The following is a 20,687-nucleotide window of genomic DNA, read 5'->3' as shown; positions in this document are numbered from 1 at the left end:
TTTGAGAGAGATCTGCTTCATTTTATGGTAATCTAAATTATGGTTAAACCAATATTTGACCACTCCAGGAAAAACTGATATACAGGGGCAGCTTTATCAACAGATAAATACACCTTCTAAATTGACTGAATGTGACTGTGTTGTTAGTACTGTATTTTTTAGCATTTGGGGCCCTATTTTTCATTTTCCAGGTTCACACTTTATCTAAGACTGGCCCTGCAGTGCTCCCATGTGCATTTAATAATAATCATTATTGTGACTATTATAATATTATATTAGAATGTCCATACACGTTACATTTTCATTCATGCTTTTTTTTTATGCATTTTCTTTAAATAGAAATATCCATTTACTTTGCTATTCCATACTTGTTTATCTGATACTTGGCTTTAACCCCTTAAGGACTCAGCATTTTTCAGTTTTTGCATTTTCGTTTTTCCCTCCTTACCTTTAAAAAATCATAACTCTTTCAATTTTGCACCTAAAAATCCATATGATGGCTTATTTTTTGTGCCACCAATTCTACTTTGTAATTACATCAGTCATTTTACCTAAAAATCTATGGCAAAACGGGAAAAAAAATCATTGTGAGACAAAATTGAAATAAAAAAAACATTTTGTAATTTTGGGGGCTTCGGTTTCTACACAGTACATTTTCCGGTAAAAATGACACCTTATCTTTATTCTGTAGGTCCATATGATTAAAATGATACCCTACTATTTGCACTATTTTGGACTTTAGAATTTTTTTGCGCGCACGCCATTGACCGTGCGGTTTAATTAACAATATATTTTTATAAATTGGACATTTCCGCACACGGCGATACCACATATATTTATTTTTATTTGCACTGTTGTTGGGTTTTTTTTATGGGAAAAGGGGGTGATTCAAACTTTTAATAGGGAAGGAGTTAAATGATCTTTATTCACTTTTTTTTACACTTTTTATTTTGCAGTGTTATAGCTCCCATAGGGACCTATAACACTGCACACACTGATCTTTATCATTGATCACTGGTTTCTCATAGGAAACCAGTGATCGAGGATTCTGCCGCTTGACTGCTCATGCCTGGATCTCAGGAACTGAGCAGTCATTCGGCGATCGGACAGCGAGGAGGCAGGCAGGGACCCTCCTGCTGTCCTGTAAGATGTTTGGGATGCCGCGATTTCACCGCGCCTATCCCGAACAGCTCCCTGAGCTAACCGGCATATTTCACTTTCACTTAAGACGCGGCGTTCAACTTTGAACGCCTCGTCTAAAGGGTTTATAGCACGCAGCAGCGCGGTCAATGCCGCGCGCTATTAGCCACGGGACCCGCCGTGGCCATGGGTTATAGATCGGGAGCGGACGTCATGAGTCCTTAAGGGGTTAAGGACGCAGGGTTTTTCCGTTTTTGCATTTTCATTTTTTTCCTGATCACCTTCTAAAAATCATAACGCTTATAGCTTATTTTTTGCGCTACCAATTCTACTTTGCAGTGACATTAGTCATTTTACCAAAATATCCATGGCGAAGCGGAAAAAAATCCAGTGTGCGACAAAATTGAAGAAAAAATTCCATTTTGTAAATTTTGGGGGCTTCCGTTTCTACGTAGTACATTTTTTGGTAAGAATGGCATCTTAACTTTATTCTGTAGGTCCATACGGTTAAAATGATACCCTACTTATATAGGTTTTATTTTGTATTACTTCAAAAAAAAAAAAAATCATAACTACATGCAGGAAAATGTATACGTTTAAAATTGTCATCTTCTGACCCCTATAACTTTATTTTTCCATGAGCAGGCCAGTATGAGGGCTCATTTTTTGTGCCATGATCTGAAGTTTGTATTGGTACCATTATTGATCAGACTTTTTGATCGCTTTTTATGAATTTTTTCATGATCTAAAAAGTGACCATAAATACGCTATTTTGGACTTTGGAATTTTTTTGCGCATACGCCATTGACCGTGTGGTTTAACTAATTATATATTTTTATAGTTCGGACATTTCCGCACGCGGCGATACCACATGTTTATTTTTCTTTTTATTTACACCGTTTTTTTTTTTTTTAAATGGTAAAAGGGGGAGGTGATTCTTACTTTTATTAGGGAAGGGGTTAAATGATCTTTATTAACTTTTTTTTCACACTTTTTTTTGCAGTGTAAAAGTCCCCCCTAGGGGCTATTACACTGCACATACCGATCTCATACACAGATCATTGCCGTGCATTGACACGGCAAAGATCAGTGTTATTGGCGGTCGATTGCTCAAGCCTGGATTTCAGGCTTGGAGCAATCAATCACCGATCGGACCCGACTGAGGCAGGTAAGGGGACCTCCGCTCGCATTCTAGCTGATCGGGACATCGCGATTTCACCGCAATGGTTCCGAACAGCCCGACTGAGCTGCCGGGGAGATTTTACTTTCATTTTAGACGCGGCGATCAACTTTGAATGCCGCGTCTAAAGGGTATAAACAACGATCGGTGCCACACGCTATTTGCCCAGGGTCCCAGCTGTCATTAGGGCGTACAGGTACAGCCTGCATCCTTAAGAGGTTAAATCTGGTTATAATGACATGATTTGAGTATGCCTAAAAAAAGTAAATGTAATAAGGCCAGTGACGCAATAGATTGCTGCAGAGCTAATTGACAACCTCTAAACATTATTAGTGACTGTCCTCTCCAACATTGTGCTCTCCTGAGTACAATACAGAGTTGTCAAAATCCAAGCAGCTGTAAGTTTGTGGGGGAATTTGGGCCTTTAACTTAATTTAGAATTTTTCTCATTAAGTAACAACTCTTTCCAAAGGATGCTGGATCACTAATAAAGGCGAGATAAGGCTTGAATGATACTTTGTTGCATGTACATATGTCTTTTAAAAGCTTATTCTCAAAAGTTTCCCGTCTCCCAATATCCACATGCTGCCAGCCCCTCGTTTATTTAAAATTTTTGGTAATGAGCCAAAACTAGAGATGAGCGAATTTACAGTAAATTCGATTCGTCACGAACTTCTCGACTCGGCAGTTGATGACTTTTCCTGCATAAATTACTTCAGCTTTCAGGTGCTCCCGTGGGCTGGAAAAGGTGGATACAGTCCTAGTAGACTCCTTCCTAGGAATGTATCCACCTTTTCCAGCCCACCGGAGCACCTGAAGGCTGAACTAATTTACGCAGGATAAGTCATCAACTGCCGAGCCGAGAAGTTCGTGACGAATCGAATTTACTAAGTTCGCTCATCTCTAGCCAAGACATTAAACCAGGTAACATGCTATGTTCAAATGGCAGAAATTCAAGGTGGAATTTCGCACAAAGATTCTGTAGCAGCAGAGTCCCATTTATTTCAATGGGATTCTGCTGTGCTGTTCACATGGAAATTCAGATTCTGGTTTGTGCAGAAAGAATAGACATGTCTATTATTTTTGCGTATAACCCATGTTTGAAGCAGATAAAATGGACAGGCATAAGGATTTCAGCAATTTGGACGAGTTAAATTGGGGTGCTTAACCCCTTAAGGACCAGGCCATTTTACACCTTAGGACCAGAGCGTTTTTTGAACATCTGACCACTGTCACTTTAAACATTAATAACTCTGGAATGCTTTTAGTTATCATTCTGATTACGAGATTGTTTTTTCGTGACATATTCTACTTTAACATGGTGGAAAATTTTTGTGATAACTTGCATCCTTTCTTGGTGAAAAATCCCAAAATTTGATGAAAAAATTGAAAATTTTGCATGTTTCTAACTTTGAAGCTCTCTGCTTGTAAGGAAAATGGATATTCCAAATAAAAATTTTTTATTCACATATACAATATGTCTACTTTATGTTTGCATCATAAAATTGACAAGTTTTTACTTTTGAAAGACAGCAGAGGGCTTCAAAGTTCAGCAGCAATTTTCCAATTTTTCACAAAATTTTCAAACTCACTATTTTTCAGGGACCATTTCAGGTTTGAAGTGGATTTGAAGGGTCTTCATATTAGAAATACCCCATAAAAGACCCCATTATAAAAACTGTACCCCCCAAAGTATTCAAAATGACATTCAGTCAGTGTTTTAACCCTCTAGGTGTTTCACAGGAATAGCAGCAAAGTGAAGGAGAAAATTCACAATCTTCATTTTTTACACTTGCATGTTCATGTAGACCCAATTTTTGAATTTTTACAAAGGGTAAAAGGAGAAAATGTATACTTGTATTTGTAGCCCAATTTCTCTCGAGTAAGCACATACCTCATATGTCTATGTAAAGTGTTTGGCGGGCGCAGTAGAGGGCTCAGAAGCGAAGGAGCGACAAGGGGAATTTGGAGAGTATGTTTTTCTGAAATGGTTTTTGGAGGGCATGTTGCATTTAGGAAGCCCCTATGGTGCCAGAACAGCAAAAACCAACCCCATGGCAAACCGTTTTGGAAACTAGACCCCTTGAGAAACGTAACAAGGAATAAAGTGAGCCTTAATACCCCACAGGGGTTTCACAACTTTTGCATGTGTAAAAAAATATATAAAAATGTCACTAAAATGTGTGGTTCCTCCCCAAATTTCACATTTTTGCAAGGGTTAATAGCAGAAAATACCCCCCAAAATTTGTAACCCCATTTCTTCTGAGTATGGAAATCCCCATGTGTGGACGTCAAGTGCCCTGCGGTCGAACTACAATGCTCAGAAGAGGAGGAGCGTCATTGAGCTTTTGAAGAGTGAATTTGTTTGGAATGGTAGTCAGGGGCCATGTGAGTTTACAAAGCCCCCCATGGTGACAGAACAGTGGACCCCCCCACATGTGACCCCATTTTGGAAACTACACCCCGCACAGAATTTAATAAGGGGTACAGTGAGTATAAACACCCCACTGGCATTTGACAGATCTTTGGAACAGTGGGCTGAGCAAATGAAAAATTAAATTTTTCATTTTCACAGACCACTGTTCCAAAAATCTGTCAGACACCTGTGGGGCGTAAATGCTCACTGTACCCATTATTACATTACGTGCGGGGTGTAGTTTCCAAAATGGGGTCACATGTTGGGGGGTCCATTGTTCTGGCACTATGGGGGCATTGTAAACACACGTGGCCTTCAATTCCGGACACATTTTCTCTTCAAAATCCCAATGGCGCTCCTTCTGTTCTGAGCATTGTAGTTCACCCGCCGAGCACTTTACATCCACATTTGGGGTATTTTCTTACTCAGAAGAATTGGGGTTACAAATTTTGGGGGTCTTTTTTGGGGGGTCTTTTTTGGGGGTCTTTTGTAGCGTAATTTCTCCAGAGTACGGAGATACCCCATATGTGGCTCTAAACTGTTTCCTTGAAATACGACGGGGCTCCGAAGTGAGAGAGCGCCATGCGCATTTGAGGACTTAATTAGGGATTGCAGAGGGGTGGACATAGGGGTATTCTACGCCAGTGATTCCCAAACAGGGTGCCTCTAGCTGTTGCTAAACTCCCAGCATGCCTGGACAGTCAGTGGCTATCCAGAAGTGCTGGGAGTTGTTGTTTTGCAACAGCTGGAGGCTCCGTTTTGGAAACACTGCTGTAAAATACGTTTTTAATTTTTATTGGGGGGGGGGGGGGACAGTGTAAGGGGGTGTATATGTAGTGTTTTACCCTTTATTATGTGTTAGTGTAGTGTAGTATTTTTAGGGTACATTCACACTGGCGAAGGTTTACAGTGAGTTCCCTGCTAGGAGTTTGCGCTGCGGCGAAAAATTTGCCGCAGCTCATACTTGAAGCAGAAAACTTACTGTAAGCCTGCCCGTGTGAATGTACCCTGTACATTCACATGGGGGGGGGGCAAACCTCCAGCTGTTTCAAAACTACAACTCCCAGCATGTACTGACAGACCATGCATGCTGGGAGTTGTACTTTTGCAACAGCTGGAGGCACACTGGTTGGAAAACCTTCAGTTAGGTTCTGTTATCTAACTCAATATTTTCCAGCCAGTGTGCCTCCAGCTGTTGCAAAACTACAACTCCCAGCATGTACTGATCACCGAAGGGCATGCTGGGAGATGTAGTTATGCAACAGCTGGAAGGATCGCAACTACAACTCCCAGAATGCTGGGATTTCCAGTTTTGCAACATCTGGAGAGCTACAGTATAGAGACCACTGCAAACTGTGGCCCTCCAGATGCTGCAAAACTACAAATCTCAGCATGCCCAGACAGCAAACAGTTGTGTGGGCATGCTAGGAGTTGTAGTTTTGCATGATCTGGAGGGCTATAGTTCAGAGACTACCATATAGTGGTCTCGGACTGCAGCCCTCCAGATGTTGCTAGGCAACTTACCGGCTTCCGTCGGATCCAGGGAGCTTGCTGCACAATATCGCCGATCTCCGATGCCGATCGTCGCCCGCAGCCTCCGCAGATCGGTAAGTGGACTCCGGCGGCGGTCCTCTGTCATTTCCCCGTTCTGCCCCACCTATTGTGGGTGGGCAGAACGGGGAAAACGAAAGTTAACCCCCCCCCCCCCCCCCCGCCCCCGATCTGCTATTGATGGTCGCGTCTAGACCACCAATAGCAGGGATAGGAGGGGTGGCACCCCTGCCACCTCACTCCTATCTCTTCAGGGGGATTGTGGGTGTCTTAGACACCCGTGATCCCCCTTATATTCCGGGTCACCATAGACCCGTAATGACCCGGAATCGCGTAAATCGCAAGTGTGAATTCACTTTACGATTTGCGACGATGGCCGACATGGGGGGGTCTGATGACCCCCCTGGGCATTTGCGCGGGGTGCCTGCTGATAGATATCAGCAGTCACCCAGGTCCGGTCCCCGCCTGGCGCGCGGCGGGGACTGAAATTCCCACGGCGTACAGGTACGCCCTTGGTCCTTAAGTACCAGTGAGCAAAGGCGTACCTGTACGCCCTTGGTCCTTAAGGGGTTAAAAGAATAGGTTAGGGCAGCGGTCTCAAAACGGGCTCCCAAGGCTCTTTGATTTGTGTGGGAAGTGAAGGCTAGCCCATCCAGATGTGACCCACAGAAAAAATTGTAAATTCTGTTAAAAATGAGCTCTTGCTGCTGTTATGCCACTACACCTAGATGTCAGTGCTGACTCCCACACCCGTACTGGAAGTGGACATATCTGCCTAGCAACTAGATCATTTTCTCTAGGAAGAGAACAACATGTGGGATGTGGTGTACACAAACAATTTACTGAGCAGTTATATCAGAGATAAGTGTACTGAAAAGCCTTTGTGTTTAAAGGTCAAGATGTATATTTTTAAATGGCATGTTTCTGAGTGGTGTTAATACAGTACTTCGAAAAAAAAGAATTGTTTTCTGTAGAGCTGTTCATACATAATAGTCAATACGGAATCAGAAAGATATGTTTGCGAGCATCCAGTCTAAAATATTCGTTTTGGTTAAAGGAATATCTTAAAGGAATATCATGATTAAATATCTTTCCTCTATTTTCCTCAAAATCCAGTCGATTACTGGATGGAGTAACGTATCACAAACTGTGTTACATCTCTGCTACTCGTGCTTATAAGTTCATAAACCAAGGGAAAAGGGTTTTAAATCAATATATTCCAAGTTATTATGTATGAGTTGAATATGCTGTTAACCATATGAGTAACTATTGTAATTAAAAGAAACAGGAATCCAAATTATATTCAATCATTGTCCGCAAACCTATATTTCAGTTTGCTGAGCTCTTCCTGCTCTATAAAATGGTGCCTGCAGAACAACTTTTTTAACAAGATAAGTTCACTTTAAAGGGGTACTCCGCTGCTCAGCGTTTGGAACAAACTGTTCCGAATGCTGGAGCCGGCGTCAGGAGCTCGTGATGTCATAGCCCTGCCCCATCAAGAAATCATGCCCTGCCCCCTCAATGCAAGTCTATGCAAAGTGTTCCTGTCATGTTAAAAAAAAATTTTTTTTAACATGTTCTAGAAACCTGTCAAAAGTTTTGATTGGTCGGGGGTCAGGGTGTTGTAAATAGATCTGAAAGAAGCATGCGGGTGTGCCCCCAGACCGCTGTCTCGTCTCACTGCAGAAGACAGCTCCATAGACTTACAATGGAGATAGTCTCCTGAAGCAAGGTAGAAAAGGCAGGGAGCCAGGGTGAGAAGCACTTAGCCGAGTTCTCCTCCTAGATCTTTCTAATGATCGATGGGTCTGAACACCCTGACCAATCAAAACTTTTTTTTTTTTATAAAAAGTTGTTTTTTGAAATGGCAGTGCACATTACAATGATGTAAAGAAAATGGAGATCACGAAAAAAAACTGTTAAAATACTGATGTCAGTATTTATGTCTATTAGCTGTTTAGCCTTTTTGTCTGTCTCTAAAGAAATAATTAAAGGATAGCCTAAATGGACCATGTCTGAAGTTTTTTTTTTTCTTCCTCATCACCTTCTAAGCACCATAACTTTTATTTTACCATCTGCAGAGCTGGCATATTTACTTGATTCTGTCGATCAGTATGATTGCGTTCATACCTAACAGGCTGGGTTCACCCATCGTAAAATCAAAAGAAAAATATGGCCGTAAAATAGGTATAAAGAACCTTTTAACATATTTTTAATGCAATAATGTGCTTAATAAAAGTCTATGGAAAGTCATTGGAATTACAGATGGTTTTTGTAACCAGTGTATGTACTACAGGCCATTTTTTTATAGACTTGTTTATAGTGCACTTTAGATTTAAAAAAAGGTCTGTTTTTTTAAACTGATCTAACTGCCTTATTTTGCTTTTAATTTTATGGTGTGAATGCAGCTTGATTTTAAAAAAGTAGTAAAACATAAGAAAAGCAATTGTCTCGTAGCCATACACATTTTAGCCCACAAAGGCCATTACAGCTGTTAATACTGGCCATATGTGACTTATGACACCAGGCGAAGGACTAACAATTTTTTTAGGAACATTCTATGGTGCATTCTTTCCTTAAAGATTGTTTGTGGACTAAAGATCTTTTGGTGCCAATTCACCTTCATAGCTGTTGGCTGATCTCCTGAGTTTTAATTGCAATACGCGTCAAAGTGAGATTGAAAAAGTGGAATAGATAAAAGAGAGGCATTGCTGGAAATGTTTGTGTATTTTCTATGTTTATTTAAATCAGTTGAGTAAACTTTTAAGTCCTAGTCATGTGCTATTGATTGAATTCTGTCATCTACCAGAAATGATTTATTTGCATGTTATTACCAACGCTACTTTAAAGCCATTACTTCACCTTGATCTATGCTTTACTTGTTTTTCATTTTTCTCTACAGAACTCCCATCTTCGGAACATTTAAGTGTAGCAGATGCAACATGGTTAGCCCTTAACGTGGTCTCAGGAGGTGGAAGCTCATCCAGCTCTCAGCCAATTGGAGTGACCAAAATAGCGAAATCGGTCATAGCGCCACTTGCAGACCAAAACATCTCTGTGTTTATGTTATCCACCTATCAAACAGACTTTATATTGGTAAAACATTTTAAATGTTTAATACTCTTAATTCTGATTGAGAACACAACCTGCTTGTTTGTGGCTGATCAGTTTACTTTTTCTTTCAGGTACGCGAGAGGGATCTGCCTTTTGTGATGCATACACTTGCTGCAGAATTTACGATTTTGCAGGTGGTGAATGGAGAAACTGTAGCTGCTGATAATCTTGGAGTAACAAATGGATTTGTGAAACCTAAGCTTGGTATGTCATGGGAAATTCAATCAAGATTTTGGGCTCATTTAAGAGAACGGGTCAGTCCATTTAAAGGAACTATACAGTCCTGGTAATAATTATACAGAAATACTGCTGAACGTACAAGCAAGTGACGTTCCTTTCAAGCAGGGTAGACTGCAACTGGTGGGAGTGCAGGCCACACCTGTAAACCAACAATGAAAATCGTCTCCTAGTGTTTGGCCTGTTTCCTCCTTGAATTTGGGACTTAGATGCTTATATCTATTAGTTGTGATAAGGATCCCTGGGCTGAAAATGAGAATTAATAAAGTAATGAATAAAGTGACTTTCCTAGAAAGGGAGGCTGTACCCTGGAGACATTTTTGTTCGTATTATTAAATTGCCTTTTCAGCTATTCTCTTAATATAACACCAGAACAATTACAATAAGAGCAGTTGTTGCTGCCGTGTGGAAATGGGAATAGAATATTGCAGCTTGTCATTTATAAGTGAAGTTCTCTGTCAACCTTTTGCCATTATTTGGCTTTTTCAATAAACAGAAGAAATCCAACACAACATGTTTGAAAGTGACACACACTATTTGGTAGCAAAGATAATTTGTATTCTGCTTTGTATAACTTACCCTCATTTTGTTATTTCTATACTGCTTAATCTTTTAGTTCAGCGACCAGTTATCCACCCACTTTCCAGTCCAAGCAATATGTTTTGTGTGACAAGCCTGGATCCCTATACCCTTCCAAGTGTGACTACACTCCTAATGGATGTTATGTTTTACTCCAATGGGTAAGTACATAGAATGTATGGTTAAAGGAGATACCCAGCCAAAAGTGGTAGAAATGTATAATTAAATAATATATATATATATATATATATATATATATATATATATATATATGCTCACCATGACTCCACAAGCATCTCAGCTTATTTTTTTATAATCATATATATATATATTGTACAGTATATATAACATGTTTTGCATAGTTAATGCCTTTTCTATAGAAGTTAATAGAAGTTGTGTAGCACTCCAATCCCGCGCAGAGGTGTAACATTCTCCTATGAGACCACCACAGAATGTGCCATAAGTGTTGGACATGTGAATATCCCTTTAACAATAAACTTCAGTATTGTGTATTCTTTGTTTCATACACAAAAAAGAACATATAAACTAGTAGTACATTGGTGGATACAAGAGCAATGACATTTGTGGGTGAAAAGTGATCAGAATTACAATCTTATTGTTCCAAATGAACAATTAAATTGTGTTAAGTAATTTTTGTTATGATCCCGAAGTACTTAAGTTGTGGCAGATTAAAGATCAGAATCCTACTTCCCAGGTAGAAATACAATTTTAGTTTTTTCTTTTGTAGCTTTAGAACTGTTAAAATGTTTTCAAAAATTAACTTATAAAGGGATTGGCTACCTGCCAAGTTATACTGAAGCAACTACAAAAAGGAAAATGACAGCCAGAAATGTAACAAGTAAATTGTCTAATAAAAAAGCTTATAAGCTTGTTTTCTCCCGGAAAGCGGCAGAAGGCACTTAATGACAATAAATGACAATTATTTTATAAAATATTGAGGTTTGCAGTCTAATGAGCAGAGTGGATGGACTGAAAAACATTGCGGTATGGTTATACACACACTTAAATATTTCCATTAGACAAAGATAGCAATGGAATACAGAATAGTTTGGACTACTGCCTCTTTGTATTCATTGGGATATCTAGAGTGCATTCGAAAAGTTTTCAGACCTTTCACTTTTTTCACATTTAGACCCTTTACTCACTGCTTAGTTGAAGCACCTTTGGCAGAGTTTACATCTTCTAGTCTTCACGGGTATGATGCTACAGGGTTGCACATCTGGATTTGAGGATTTTTTGCCATTCTTCTCCGCAGATACTCTTATGCCCTGTGAGTTTGGATGGGAACCATCAGTGGAGAGCCATTTTTAGGTCTCTCCAGAGATGTTCCATTGGGTTCAAGTCAGGGCTCTGCCTGGATTACTCATGGACATTCACAGAGTTGTCCCTAAGCCACTCCTTTGTTGTTTGTAATCTTGGATCCAATCAGCTTTCCTTCAACCCTGATCAGTCTCTCTCTTTCCCAGCCACTGAAAAAAATACCCCACAGCATGATGCTGCCACCACCATGTTTCACTGTAAGAATGGTATTGGGCAGATGAAAAGCAGTGCCTGGTTGCTTAGAATGTAGCTCCAAAACTTTATTTTTGGTTTAATCAGACCAGAGTATCTTGTTTCCATCAGTCCTTTTATTTGCTTTTTTGCAAATATTTCTATTTTGCTTACTGTCCTAAAAGGTAAACTTTTGGTTAATGGTTTATACCTTTCATAGCAAAGCTAGTGAAGACATGTCCAATAATTTTTAGGCAGGTGCAAAGGATTTGTAGTTAGCTCTAATAGATTTCCAGTGGTCACAATTTTTTTTTCTCAGAAAATGATTACCGTATATACTCGAGTATAAGCCGACCCGAGTATAAGCCGAGACCCCTAATTTCAACCCAAAATCCCAGGAAAAGTTATTGACTCGAGTATAAGCCTAGGGTGGGAAATACCTCATCCCCCCCTGTCATCATCCAGACCCGTCATTAACATCCTCATCATCATCCCCTTGTCATCATCCCACACATCCCCCCTTCATCATCCTCTTATCATCCCACACATCCCCCCTTCATCATCCCCTTATCATCCCACACATCCCCCCTTCATCATCCCCTTGTCATCATCCCACACATCCCCCCTTCATCATCCCCTTATCATCCCGCACATCCCCCCTTCATCATCCCCTTATCATCCCACACATCCCCCCTTCATCATCCCCTTGTCATCATCCCACACATCCCCCCTTCATCATCCCCTTATCATCCCACACCCCCCCTTCATCATCCCCACACCCCCCCCTTCATCATCCTCTTCTCATCATTCGCCCTCAGTGGTCTTCAACCTGCGGACCTCCAGAGGTTTCAAAACTACAACTCCCAGCAAGCCCGGGCAGCCATCGGCTGTCCGGGCTTGCTGGGAGTTGTAGTTTTGAAACCTCCGGAGGTCCGCAGGTTGAAGACCACTGCGGCCTTCAACATCATCCAGCCCCCTCTCACCCCTTTAGTTCTGTACAGTACTCACCTCCGCTCGGCGCTGGTCCGGTCCTGCAGGGCTGTCTGGTGAGGAGGTGGTCCGGTGAGGAGGTGGTCCGGGCTGCTATCTTCACCGGGGGCGCCTCTTCTCCGCGCTTCCGGCCCGGAATAGAGGCGTTGCCTTGACAATGACGCAGAATTACGTTGGCAATGAACGCACCTCTGCGTCGTTGTCACGGCAACGTGACTATTCTGAGGCCGGGCCCGAAGCGCTTAGAAGAGGCCTCCCCGGTGAAGATAGCAGCCCGGAACACTATCCCACCGGACCACCTCCTCACCGGACAGTCCTGCAGGACCGGACCAGCGCCGAGCGGAGGTGAGTACTCAGAACTAAAGGGGGTGAGAGGGGGCTGGATGATGTTGAAGGCCGCAGTGGTCTTCAACCTGCGGACCTCCGGAGGTTTCAAAACTACAACTCCCAGCAAGCCCGGACAGCCGATGGCTGCCCGGGCTTGCTGGGAGTTGTAGTTTTGAAACCTCTGGAGGTCCGCAGGTTGAAGACCACTGCGGGTGGGGGAGTTCACTCGAGTATAAGCCGAGGGGGGTGTTTTCAGCACGAAAAATCGTGCTGAAAAACTCGGCCTATACTCGAGTATATACGGTATATTATTAATCAACTTAGTCAGATTGTTGAATATTACTTAAGTTTTTTTTTATACCATTAGATTTTTTATAAGCACCATACCTTTCATCATAACCTCATAAGAAAGTGGACATTGAAACAGGATATCTGACTTTTCTGAGAAGCATACCATTAGAGTTTAGAATATAGCTGAAGGGATCCATATGTTTGTATATCAGCATTAGTAAAATTGACAGTTGCTATTTGGCATTACGGTAAGCCCAGAGGGGCACTGTCATGCTAAGACATGTTGCTGATTGTTTAACCTACTTTAGGGCTTTGATCTTGTTGCTTCTTAAAAACCTACAACAATAGTAAAGCTGGGCCATTGTATCTGTGTACAGTATAAAGACTAAGGGTCCTATTACACTGGTCGATTATCAGCCATACAGGGCCATGTAATAGGTTTAAATTATTTTTATTGAGGATTTTGAAGATATTACAACATGAAAATCAGGCCATTACAATTTCATGGCCCTACAAGAAGTAACATAGAACTACAATAAAAGGGTAGAAATATAATAGTTGTGTACAAATATGGAAGTATCACTCAGTAAAGTTATACATTTAGTCAGTGATTATAAGTCACTATTAAGTGTTGTGTATTAATAATCATACACAAGCACTATTAAGCATAGCAAGGAGTAATGATAAATGGTGGAAGAGGCTTTGCACATGAGCCCCAGGTATTATTATTCATACCTGATTGCTCCAGATGACATGGTCAAGTTGACTCCAGATCCCGTAGTCCTCCCCGCTCTCATCTCAGACACACAGAACTTAAAAATGGTTGTGTAACACCATGTACCATTGTATGTAAAAAAAAGAAAAAACACAGGTGTATTGCATGAAAGATGTACAATTTATTTTGAAGTCGGGAAGAATCTCGTCCATCTTCTCCAATATTCTTTGCATTTCTGTCCGGTGTTATTCATCCAAGCATACGTTGTCTCGTAGAAGCAGTTTGTGCTAACCATTTCTATGATATCCGCAGTTGTAGGTATATTTACAGACTTCCATCTAGCTGCTATCAGCGATCTGTACGCTATCAGAATGTGACAAACAGGGGTCCTGTATTTTGCATCAATAGGGCCAACAATGAGCTGTGAATGTGCAAATGTTTGTTCGTCAGCTGAACTCATGATTTTAACAAATCATTGTTGGCCGCACATCACATGTGTAATAGGGCACATGTGACAAACAAATGACTGAAGAAGGGGATGAATAAATGATCCATTGGTTATTCTTGTGGCCCTGTCCAGCTGTCTGAGCTGTGTTTATAGGTTACGTGAATGAACATTGATCTGGGAAATTAGCTCTCGTACCGGGAGGAAGTTGGGTTGTGTAATACAGCCCCTATTTCACAGACAGCATATATATTTTCATGTAATAGATAAGTTGTAGGCATGACATAGATTATTGTACATGATTGTGGGACTTGGAAAATAGGTTCTTTTCATATGCATTGTATAATTCACGATGTGCAAACTTTAACAATGTCACTGATGATTTGTTTTGCAGAGTAAAAGATTCGGTGGTGGGCAGTGAGGAATCTGGTCATATCCGCTTCTTCTCCTTCTCCCTCATTGAGGGCTACATTTCTTTGGTAATGGATGTACAAACACAGCAGAGGTGAGCATGTATTAAAGTTGCAACTGGTATGTGATTGGCAGTGTCGTTTATAACAACACAAAGTACATTACAATTGATTGTCTTGTAATAGAACTACGTATTTCAGTTACTTTTACTCCAGGATAAAACTAATTTACTCCCTATGTTTTGCTAGAAGTACTGTTACTGAGATTACTGAGATACTTTATTATCCTCTTCTAGCATATCACACAAGGAGGGCTCTGACCCCCCCCCCCAGTGATCTACTGTACGAACCCCCAGCAGTGGCAGTGCTGCTGCCAAGCATATGTACCATGCCAAAAGCCTCTCTTGCACAGGAGACTTCCACTAGTGTAGAACCAGTGGGTCTGCTAGCTGTGTTTCTTTTAGCTTAATTATGAACACCAGAGATTTTGGACACACCCTTTAAATGAAACTATGGGAATGTTACACTAGTGTGGAAAACATGAATGAATGTTGATTTCTCTAGAAATGTGTCACAGATAGATGTATTTAACAATTTGGGTTTCTCTTTGGATTGTTGAATTGGACAGAGTTTGTCCTAACTTAATGCCTTGTGTTTTTCTAGGTTTCCTAATAATTTGCTGTTTACAAGTGCGTCGGGCGAACTTTGGAAGATGGTTCGTATAGGCGGACAACCTCTAGGTTTTGGTAAGTCTAAAAAAAATTCTACTAATAAATTAGTTGTTTCATAGTTATTAGTCAAAGAATACCTGTCATTATTAAAGAGAACCTGTCACTAAATAAACTTTTCTAAACGAACTCAGGCTGTTTTCCCTAAATATTCCTAACACCCCTCCCACCCTTAGAAAACATTTCAGAGCTTTAAAAAGCTGTGTATCATGCCTTTCTTCTTGATCGCATAGTGATCTCTCTTAGAAGAAGGAAGTGGGCGTTTCCCAGCAGGCATGATGTCACTAAACCCTGCTGGGGGACCACTTCTGCCCTCACATTGTTGCAGCGCTGTGATGCATGGAAGACCCCAAGCTCTGTGCAGCGTTTAGTCTGTGCAGCTTTCAGTGATGGTCTTTGCAGCTGTCAAGCTCATTGCAGAGAATCACTTCCTGAGTTTGGTCTCCTGCAATTACAAGCAGGAGACCATAATCTGAGATTTTGACCAGATGGAATGTGTTCTGGCCAAGAAGGGAGACCCCTGGTGGCCAGAAGTATACAGCAGAAAAACTAACATAAAAGGTTTTTTTTTTTGTTTTTTTTTTTAAATGGAAGCCAATTACAAATTTTTTTTATTTGGCATAAGGAATCAAATATTAAAATCATGTTTAATGACAGTACCCATTTAAAAACTTTTAATATGTCATAGAGACATATAAAAAGTTTTTATTGGTCAGTGGGATAAATGCGTGCTTAGCACAGTCATGTGGCCAGAACAGACTCTTAATTTAAAGGGTTACTCCATTAACCCAGCATCCGGAACATTTAGCTCCGAACGATGGGTGAGGGGCATGGCCGTGACATCACGACCCCCTCAGCCAGCACCCATCGTTCAGAACTAAATGTTCCGGACCCTGGGGCAATGGAGTACCCCTTTAAGTATATGGGACCGTCCAGCTTGCATAGACACTGAGCAGAGAAAGAAGCGTGTTGTCGCGCAGTTCTCTCCCTACTTGTCTTACTGCTCAGTCGGGTTCTACACACTTAAAGAGAATCTGACAACTAGTTCACCCGCACTAAAGCCAGTATACTGGGTTATAGTGCAGGTGAACAGCTGTAAAATGAGGGGTCATTTACTGAAATCTGTTGGTTAGGTGCAGAGTTATTATATATTTGTTAATATATTGTTATTCCTAAAGTGCCCGGGCTTCAGTAGCACAAAGAGACACAAATCACCTCCCCTTGCCAGCTTGGGTTTAGTGCAAGTGAAATAGCTGTCAGATTCTCTTTGACATGTCATATGCTTTTATAATAACAAGTACACTTTAAGAAAAGCCAAGTGTAACCAGAGGACTCACAAACAAAGATATATTCTGCGTTTGTGTGATTCAAAAGAAAAATCATGTTATCACACAGGTCGCACACTCAAAATATTACTAGTAGCTAATAGACATTTCCCAAGATGTCTACTTATTACAAGTAAATATAACCTTGCTGTCTATGAAGTTAGGAATTACTCTTCCTAATCCCTTGGGCTCGGTGTTTGGATGTCCCATTGTGCTGTAGCATTTCTTTTTATTTTCCTATGTAGATAATACAGCATGGACCGTCAATAATGTACACTGGGCATCAAGTCTAGAGGTGTATTTACTGTATAGGCCTTGCTCTGTCTTTATTATGTCAGTATATAGTCATTAAAAAGAGCTATAAAGCAAGGCTGAATGCAGCAAGCTGAGGACAATGGCTTCAAGTTAATTAGCAGTACTGACACATGCCAGACTGTGCCATTGTATCAGAAAGTATACCAGGATCTAGTAATAAGAAGGGGAAAGGTGCTCCTAATTGTATATTAATTACATGTAATAAAAGGTATTCTTTATAGTCTGCTCTCACACACAAAAAAAGCAAACAAAATAGGAGTTCTTAATGCATCTCATGTATTAAACACAAAAGAAATCTTTATATTAAATGTTTTATTATTTTCTTTTTTCAGATGAATGTGGGATTGTTGCCCAAATCTCTGAACCTTTAGCTGCTGCTGACATCCCAGCATATTATATCAGTACCTTTAAGTTTGATCATGCACTGGTAAGTTTATTTCACTGCTAGATCATATGTTGGATGTTTTAATGATATTATAGAATTTAAAGAGATTTTACTTTAATTAAATAGATTAGGGTGTCCTGAACACACATCTTTTTACAGTTTCTTGATATGCCCTCCTGAGTCCTTAGATATGAGGGTTTATAATTTGTCTGCCGATTCAGGGAATCAGTCAGATGGGGGGCACCTACATTTTATAAAGTTAGTGAATATCGGGTGATGGGTTGAATTAAACAGTCGGGATGTGTATACCTAATACACACCCCCTGACTGTATATTTACACTTATTACCTGATATTCACTCCCATTATTAAAACTAAATTCACGCCCATCTGACTGTTTCCCTGAATTGTTAGACAAAGTAGAAACCCACATATTTCAGGAACAAAAGGGCGTATGAAGAAAAAACAATTATCAGGGTACCCTTATCTTTTTAATGATAAAGCAATCTCATTTTTGGGGGCTTTGCCAGAGCTCCTCTTTAGGAGATAAAAATTAATAAAAGGAGTAGTCTATTGAAAAGTATCTTCAGTCAGTTGTGCCCAGGCTGCAAAAAAAACCAACTTTATCTCACCTTGCTCTTTATCTCACCCTGCCCCGTACCACCGCTACAGCTTTTCGGTCCTGTGGTCCAGTCTTCTTTCTTCTTCCGTGTACACGGATCATCACACTGTGCACAGCCTATCACTGGCCTTGGCGGGACATCGCTGTGGCCTGTGATAGGCTGAGCGCAGTGTGACGATCCATGCACACGGAAGAAGGAAGTAGACTGGACCGGAGGACCGAACAGCTGTAGCGGCGCTACAGAGTTAGTTTGTTTTCTTTTTTTTTTTTTTTTTTGCAGCCCGGGCACAACGGACTGAAGATACTTTTCAATAAACTACTCCTTTAAATGGAATTATTTTACAGGAAAATGTTCAATTTTAAAGGGGTTGTCTTGTTAAATTAAAGGGGTATTCTGGCCAAATACATCTTATCCCCTATACTGCCGCTGGGACTTCACATTCTATTTGGGGCTGCTGCTCCAGTCTCGGAAACCTCTGTGTTTCTGGGTCTGGAGACATGACGTCACGCCACTCCCAGTGTATATCTCTGCTTAGGCCAAAATAAACAATTTAAACATTGCATTAGGATTTGTACTTTTTTCATCTGTTAAGTGTGAAGACAATGATTAATTATACAAATATTGTTTAGTATGGAAACTGGATGTCATTTATATAGAATTATTATCATTGTTTGTTAAGTAAATGGTTATTGCTGGACCTTTCCTATAAAACCACATTGGTATTATGATAAAATTTGCATTTACAGACATTTCTCAGAAATGTGATAATTGTAAATTTGACACTTTTAAAAAACATACATCCAATTATATTTGCTATGAGGCAAGTCTTCTCATTATATACATGACTTGCTATGGAAAACTCCCATTACCTTTTACGTAAATTTCTGAATGTAATGCATATCAGAAGATGTGAAGCTCCACACTGACATGGGAAAGCCGATTGGCTCCATTATGATACTGCGCTTCACCAATTAATCTGGTTCATTACCTCCAGAGCTGTGATCACAAAGCACATGATGAGAATGGCATTTACAGTTCAGATGCTTGGCAAATCTTTTATGTTCTGGTACAAGTATCTTCAAAGATTTTCTACACAGTTCTTTTAGTAATATGGTCAGGTTCTAAATGATCTTTTATTGCTGTCTGACACATGCCAATTCCCAATGTTTACCTTCAATTATCCCTTAAAATATTGTGTGGCAAGATGTATTATACAAATATTATTCCGTAATATTGTATTATGCTTCCTGAAGAGTAGCTGCTGGAATTCAATATAAGGGTGCATGCACACCACGTTTTTGCTATACAGTTCGCGTATATGGTTTCAAGTTAAAAACTGTATGGAACTGTATAGAAAACTGTATGCATTGACGTAACATTGTAAAACGTATGTCAAATGCATCATCCGGTTTAGTCCGTTTTGCGTCTTATACGGTTTTGTCCGGTTTATTACCTCTACCCAAAACCGTAGTCTATCACGTTTTTTGGACCGGGTGAAAACTGTATTAAGCCATATACTTTTTTTAAAACATGGGAGTCAATGGATGGGGACTGTACAGAACTGTATGTGAGTACAGTTCCATATGGTTTTCATCATATGGTTATTTACTTTGCAGTTTTTTTTCTTGGAATTTCAATCAAACAAGTGAAACTTTATTTGAAAAAGGATTGAAAAGTTTAAAACGTATACATTTTTTCTTAAAAAACTGATGCAACCGGACATCATTTTTCAAACCGTATACGTTATCAACTGTATATGGGTAAAAATTTGTACACACGTTTTGATACAGTTTAGTCAGGTTTAAAGGAATCAGTTTTTCATCAAAAACCTGATACGGGAACTGTATTGCAAAAACGTGGTGTGAATGCACCTTTAGAGAGCATGGATGGGCCATTGTGGCTCCTTATGCATCCTGAACATTGGTAAATAATCAAGGAATCCTCTTGTGTTTACTTGGTGAAATCATTTGTTTACATACACATATGCTCATTTAAGGGCTGACACAGCATGTCTCCCTGGTACTTGCTGGGGGGTATCCCTGTGATAAAAAAAAAAAAAACTTTTGACATATAGAAAAGTTTTCATTGGTCAGGTTTCTTAATGCAGAGACATGTGGTAATGCACTTCACCCCGCAGCTCGCAGTGATCTCCATCCTGCAGCTTTATTAAAAGTTTTTGGAACTGTCTATTAAATCGGGATTCTGATTCTAATGATTGGTGGGGATCTCAGCATGGAGACCCAAACTGATCACAACTTTTGACATGTCTTGTCAAAATGTATTTGAACTGGGCCAGGGTCACTTTAAATAGGCCCAGGGCAGTGACCCGAACCTCTGTCCGCTGTGCTTATTCATTTTTGATGCCTCTGTAGAAAGCATTTGAAGTTGCTCTATCAAGTCTTTAG

The 20,687-nt window shown here is 40.3% G+C and overlaps 1 protein-coding gene across 2 annotated transcripts in view; it reads left to right on the top strand.

The window, feature by feature from the left end:
* Window positions 1–20,687, top strand: part of CASTOR2 (cytosolic arginine sensor for mTORC1 subunit 2) — a 165,020-nt gene that overhangs the window by 136,193 nt on the left and 8,140 nt on the right. Inside the window, exons 1-7 of one of the 2 annotated variants that reach the window (XM_056556443.1) lie at window positions 8,373–8,474; window positions 9,190–9,383; window positions 9,473–9,605; window positions 10,255–10,378; window positions 14,892–15,002; window positions 15,571–15,653; window positions 17,608–17,702. In XM_056556443.1, the coding sequence (XP_056412418.1) occupies window positions 8,402–8,474; window positions 9,190–9,383; window positions 9,473–9,605; window positions 10,255–10,378; window positions 14,892–15,002; window positions 15,571–15,653; window positions 17,608–17,702 (813 nt within the window). In that variant the 5' untranslated portion in view covers window positions 8,373–8,401. Of the gene's footprint in view, window positions 1–8,372; window positions 8,475–9,189; window positions 9,384–9,472; window positions 9,606–10,254; window positions 10,379–14,891; window positions 15,003–15,570; window positions 15,654–17,607; window positions 17,703–20,687 lie in introns of those variants that run through there. The other variant, XM_056556442.1, reaches the window with a different exon arrangement.

This window comes from Hyla sarda, chromosome 2 (assembly GCF_029499605.1).
Source record: "Hyla sarda isolate aHylSar1 chromosome 2, aHylSar1.hap1, whole genome shotgun sequence".
Classification (NCBI taxonomy): domain Eukaryota; kingdom Metazoa; phylum Chordata; class Amphibia; order Anura; family Hylidae; genus Hyla; species Hyla sarda.
This window is presented reverse-complemented; position numbering and strand designations above follow the sequence as displayed.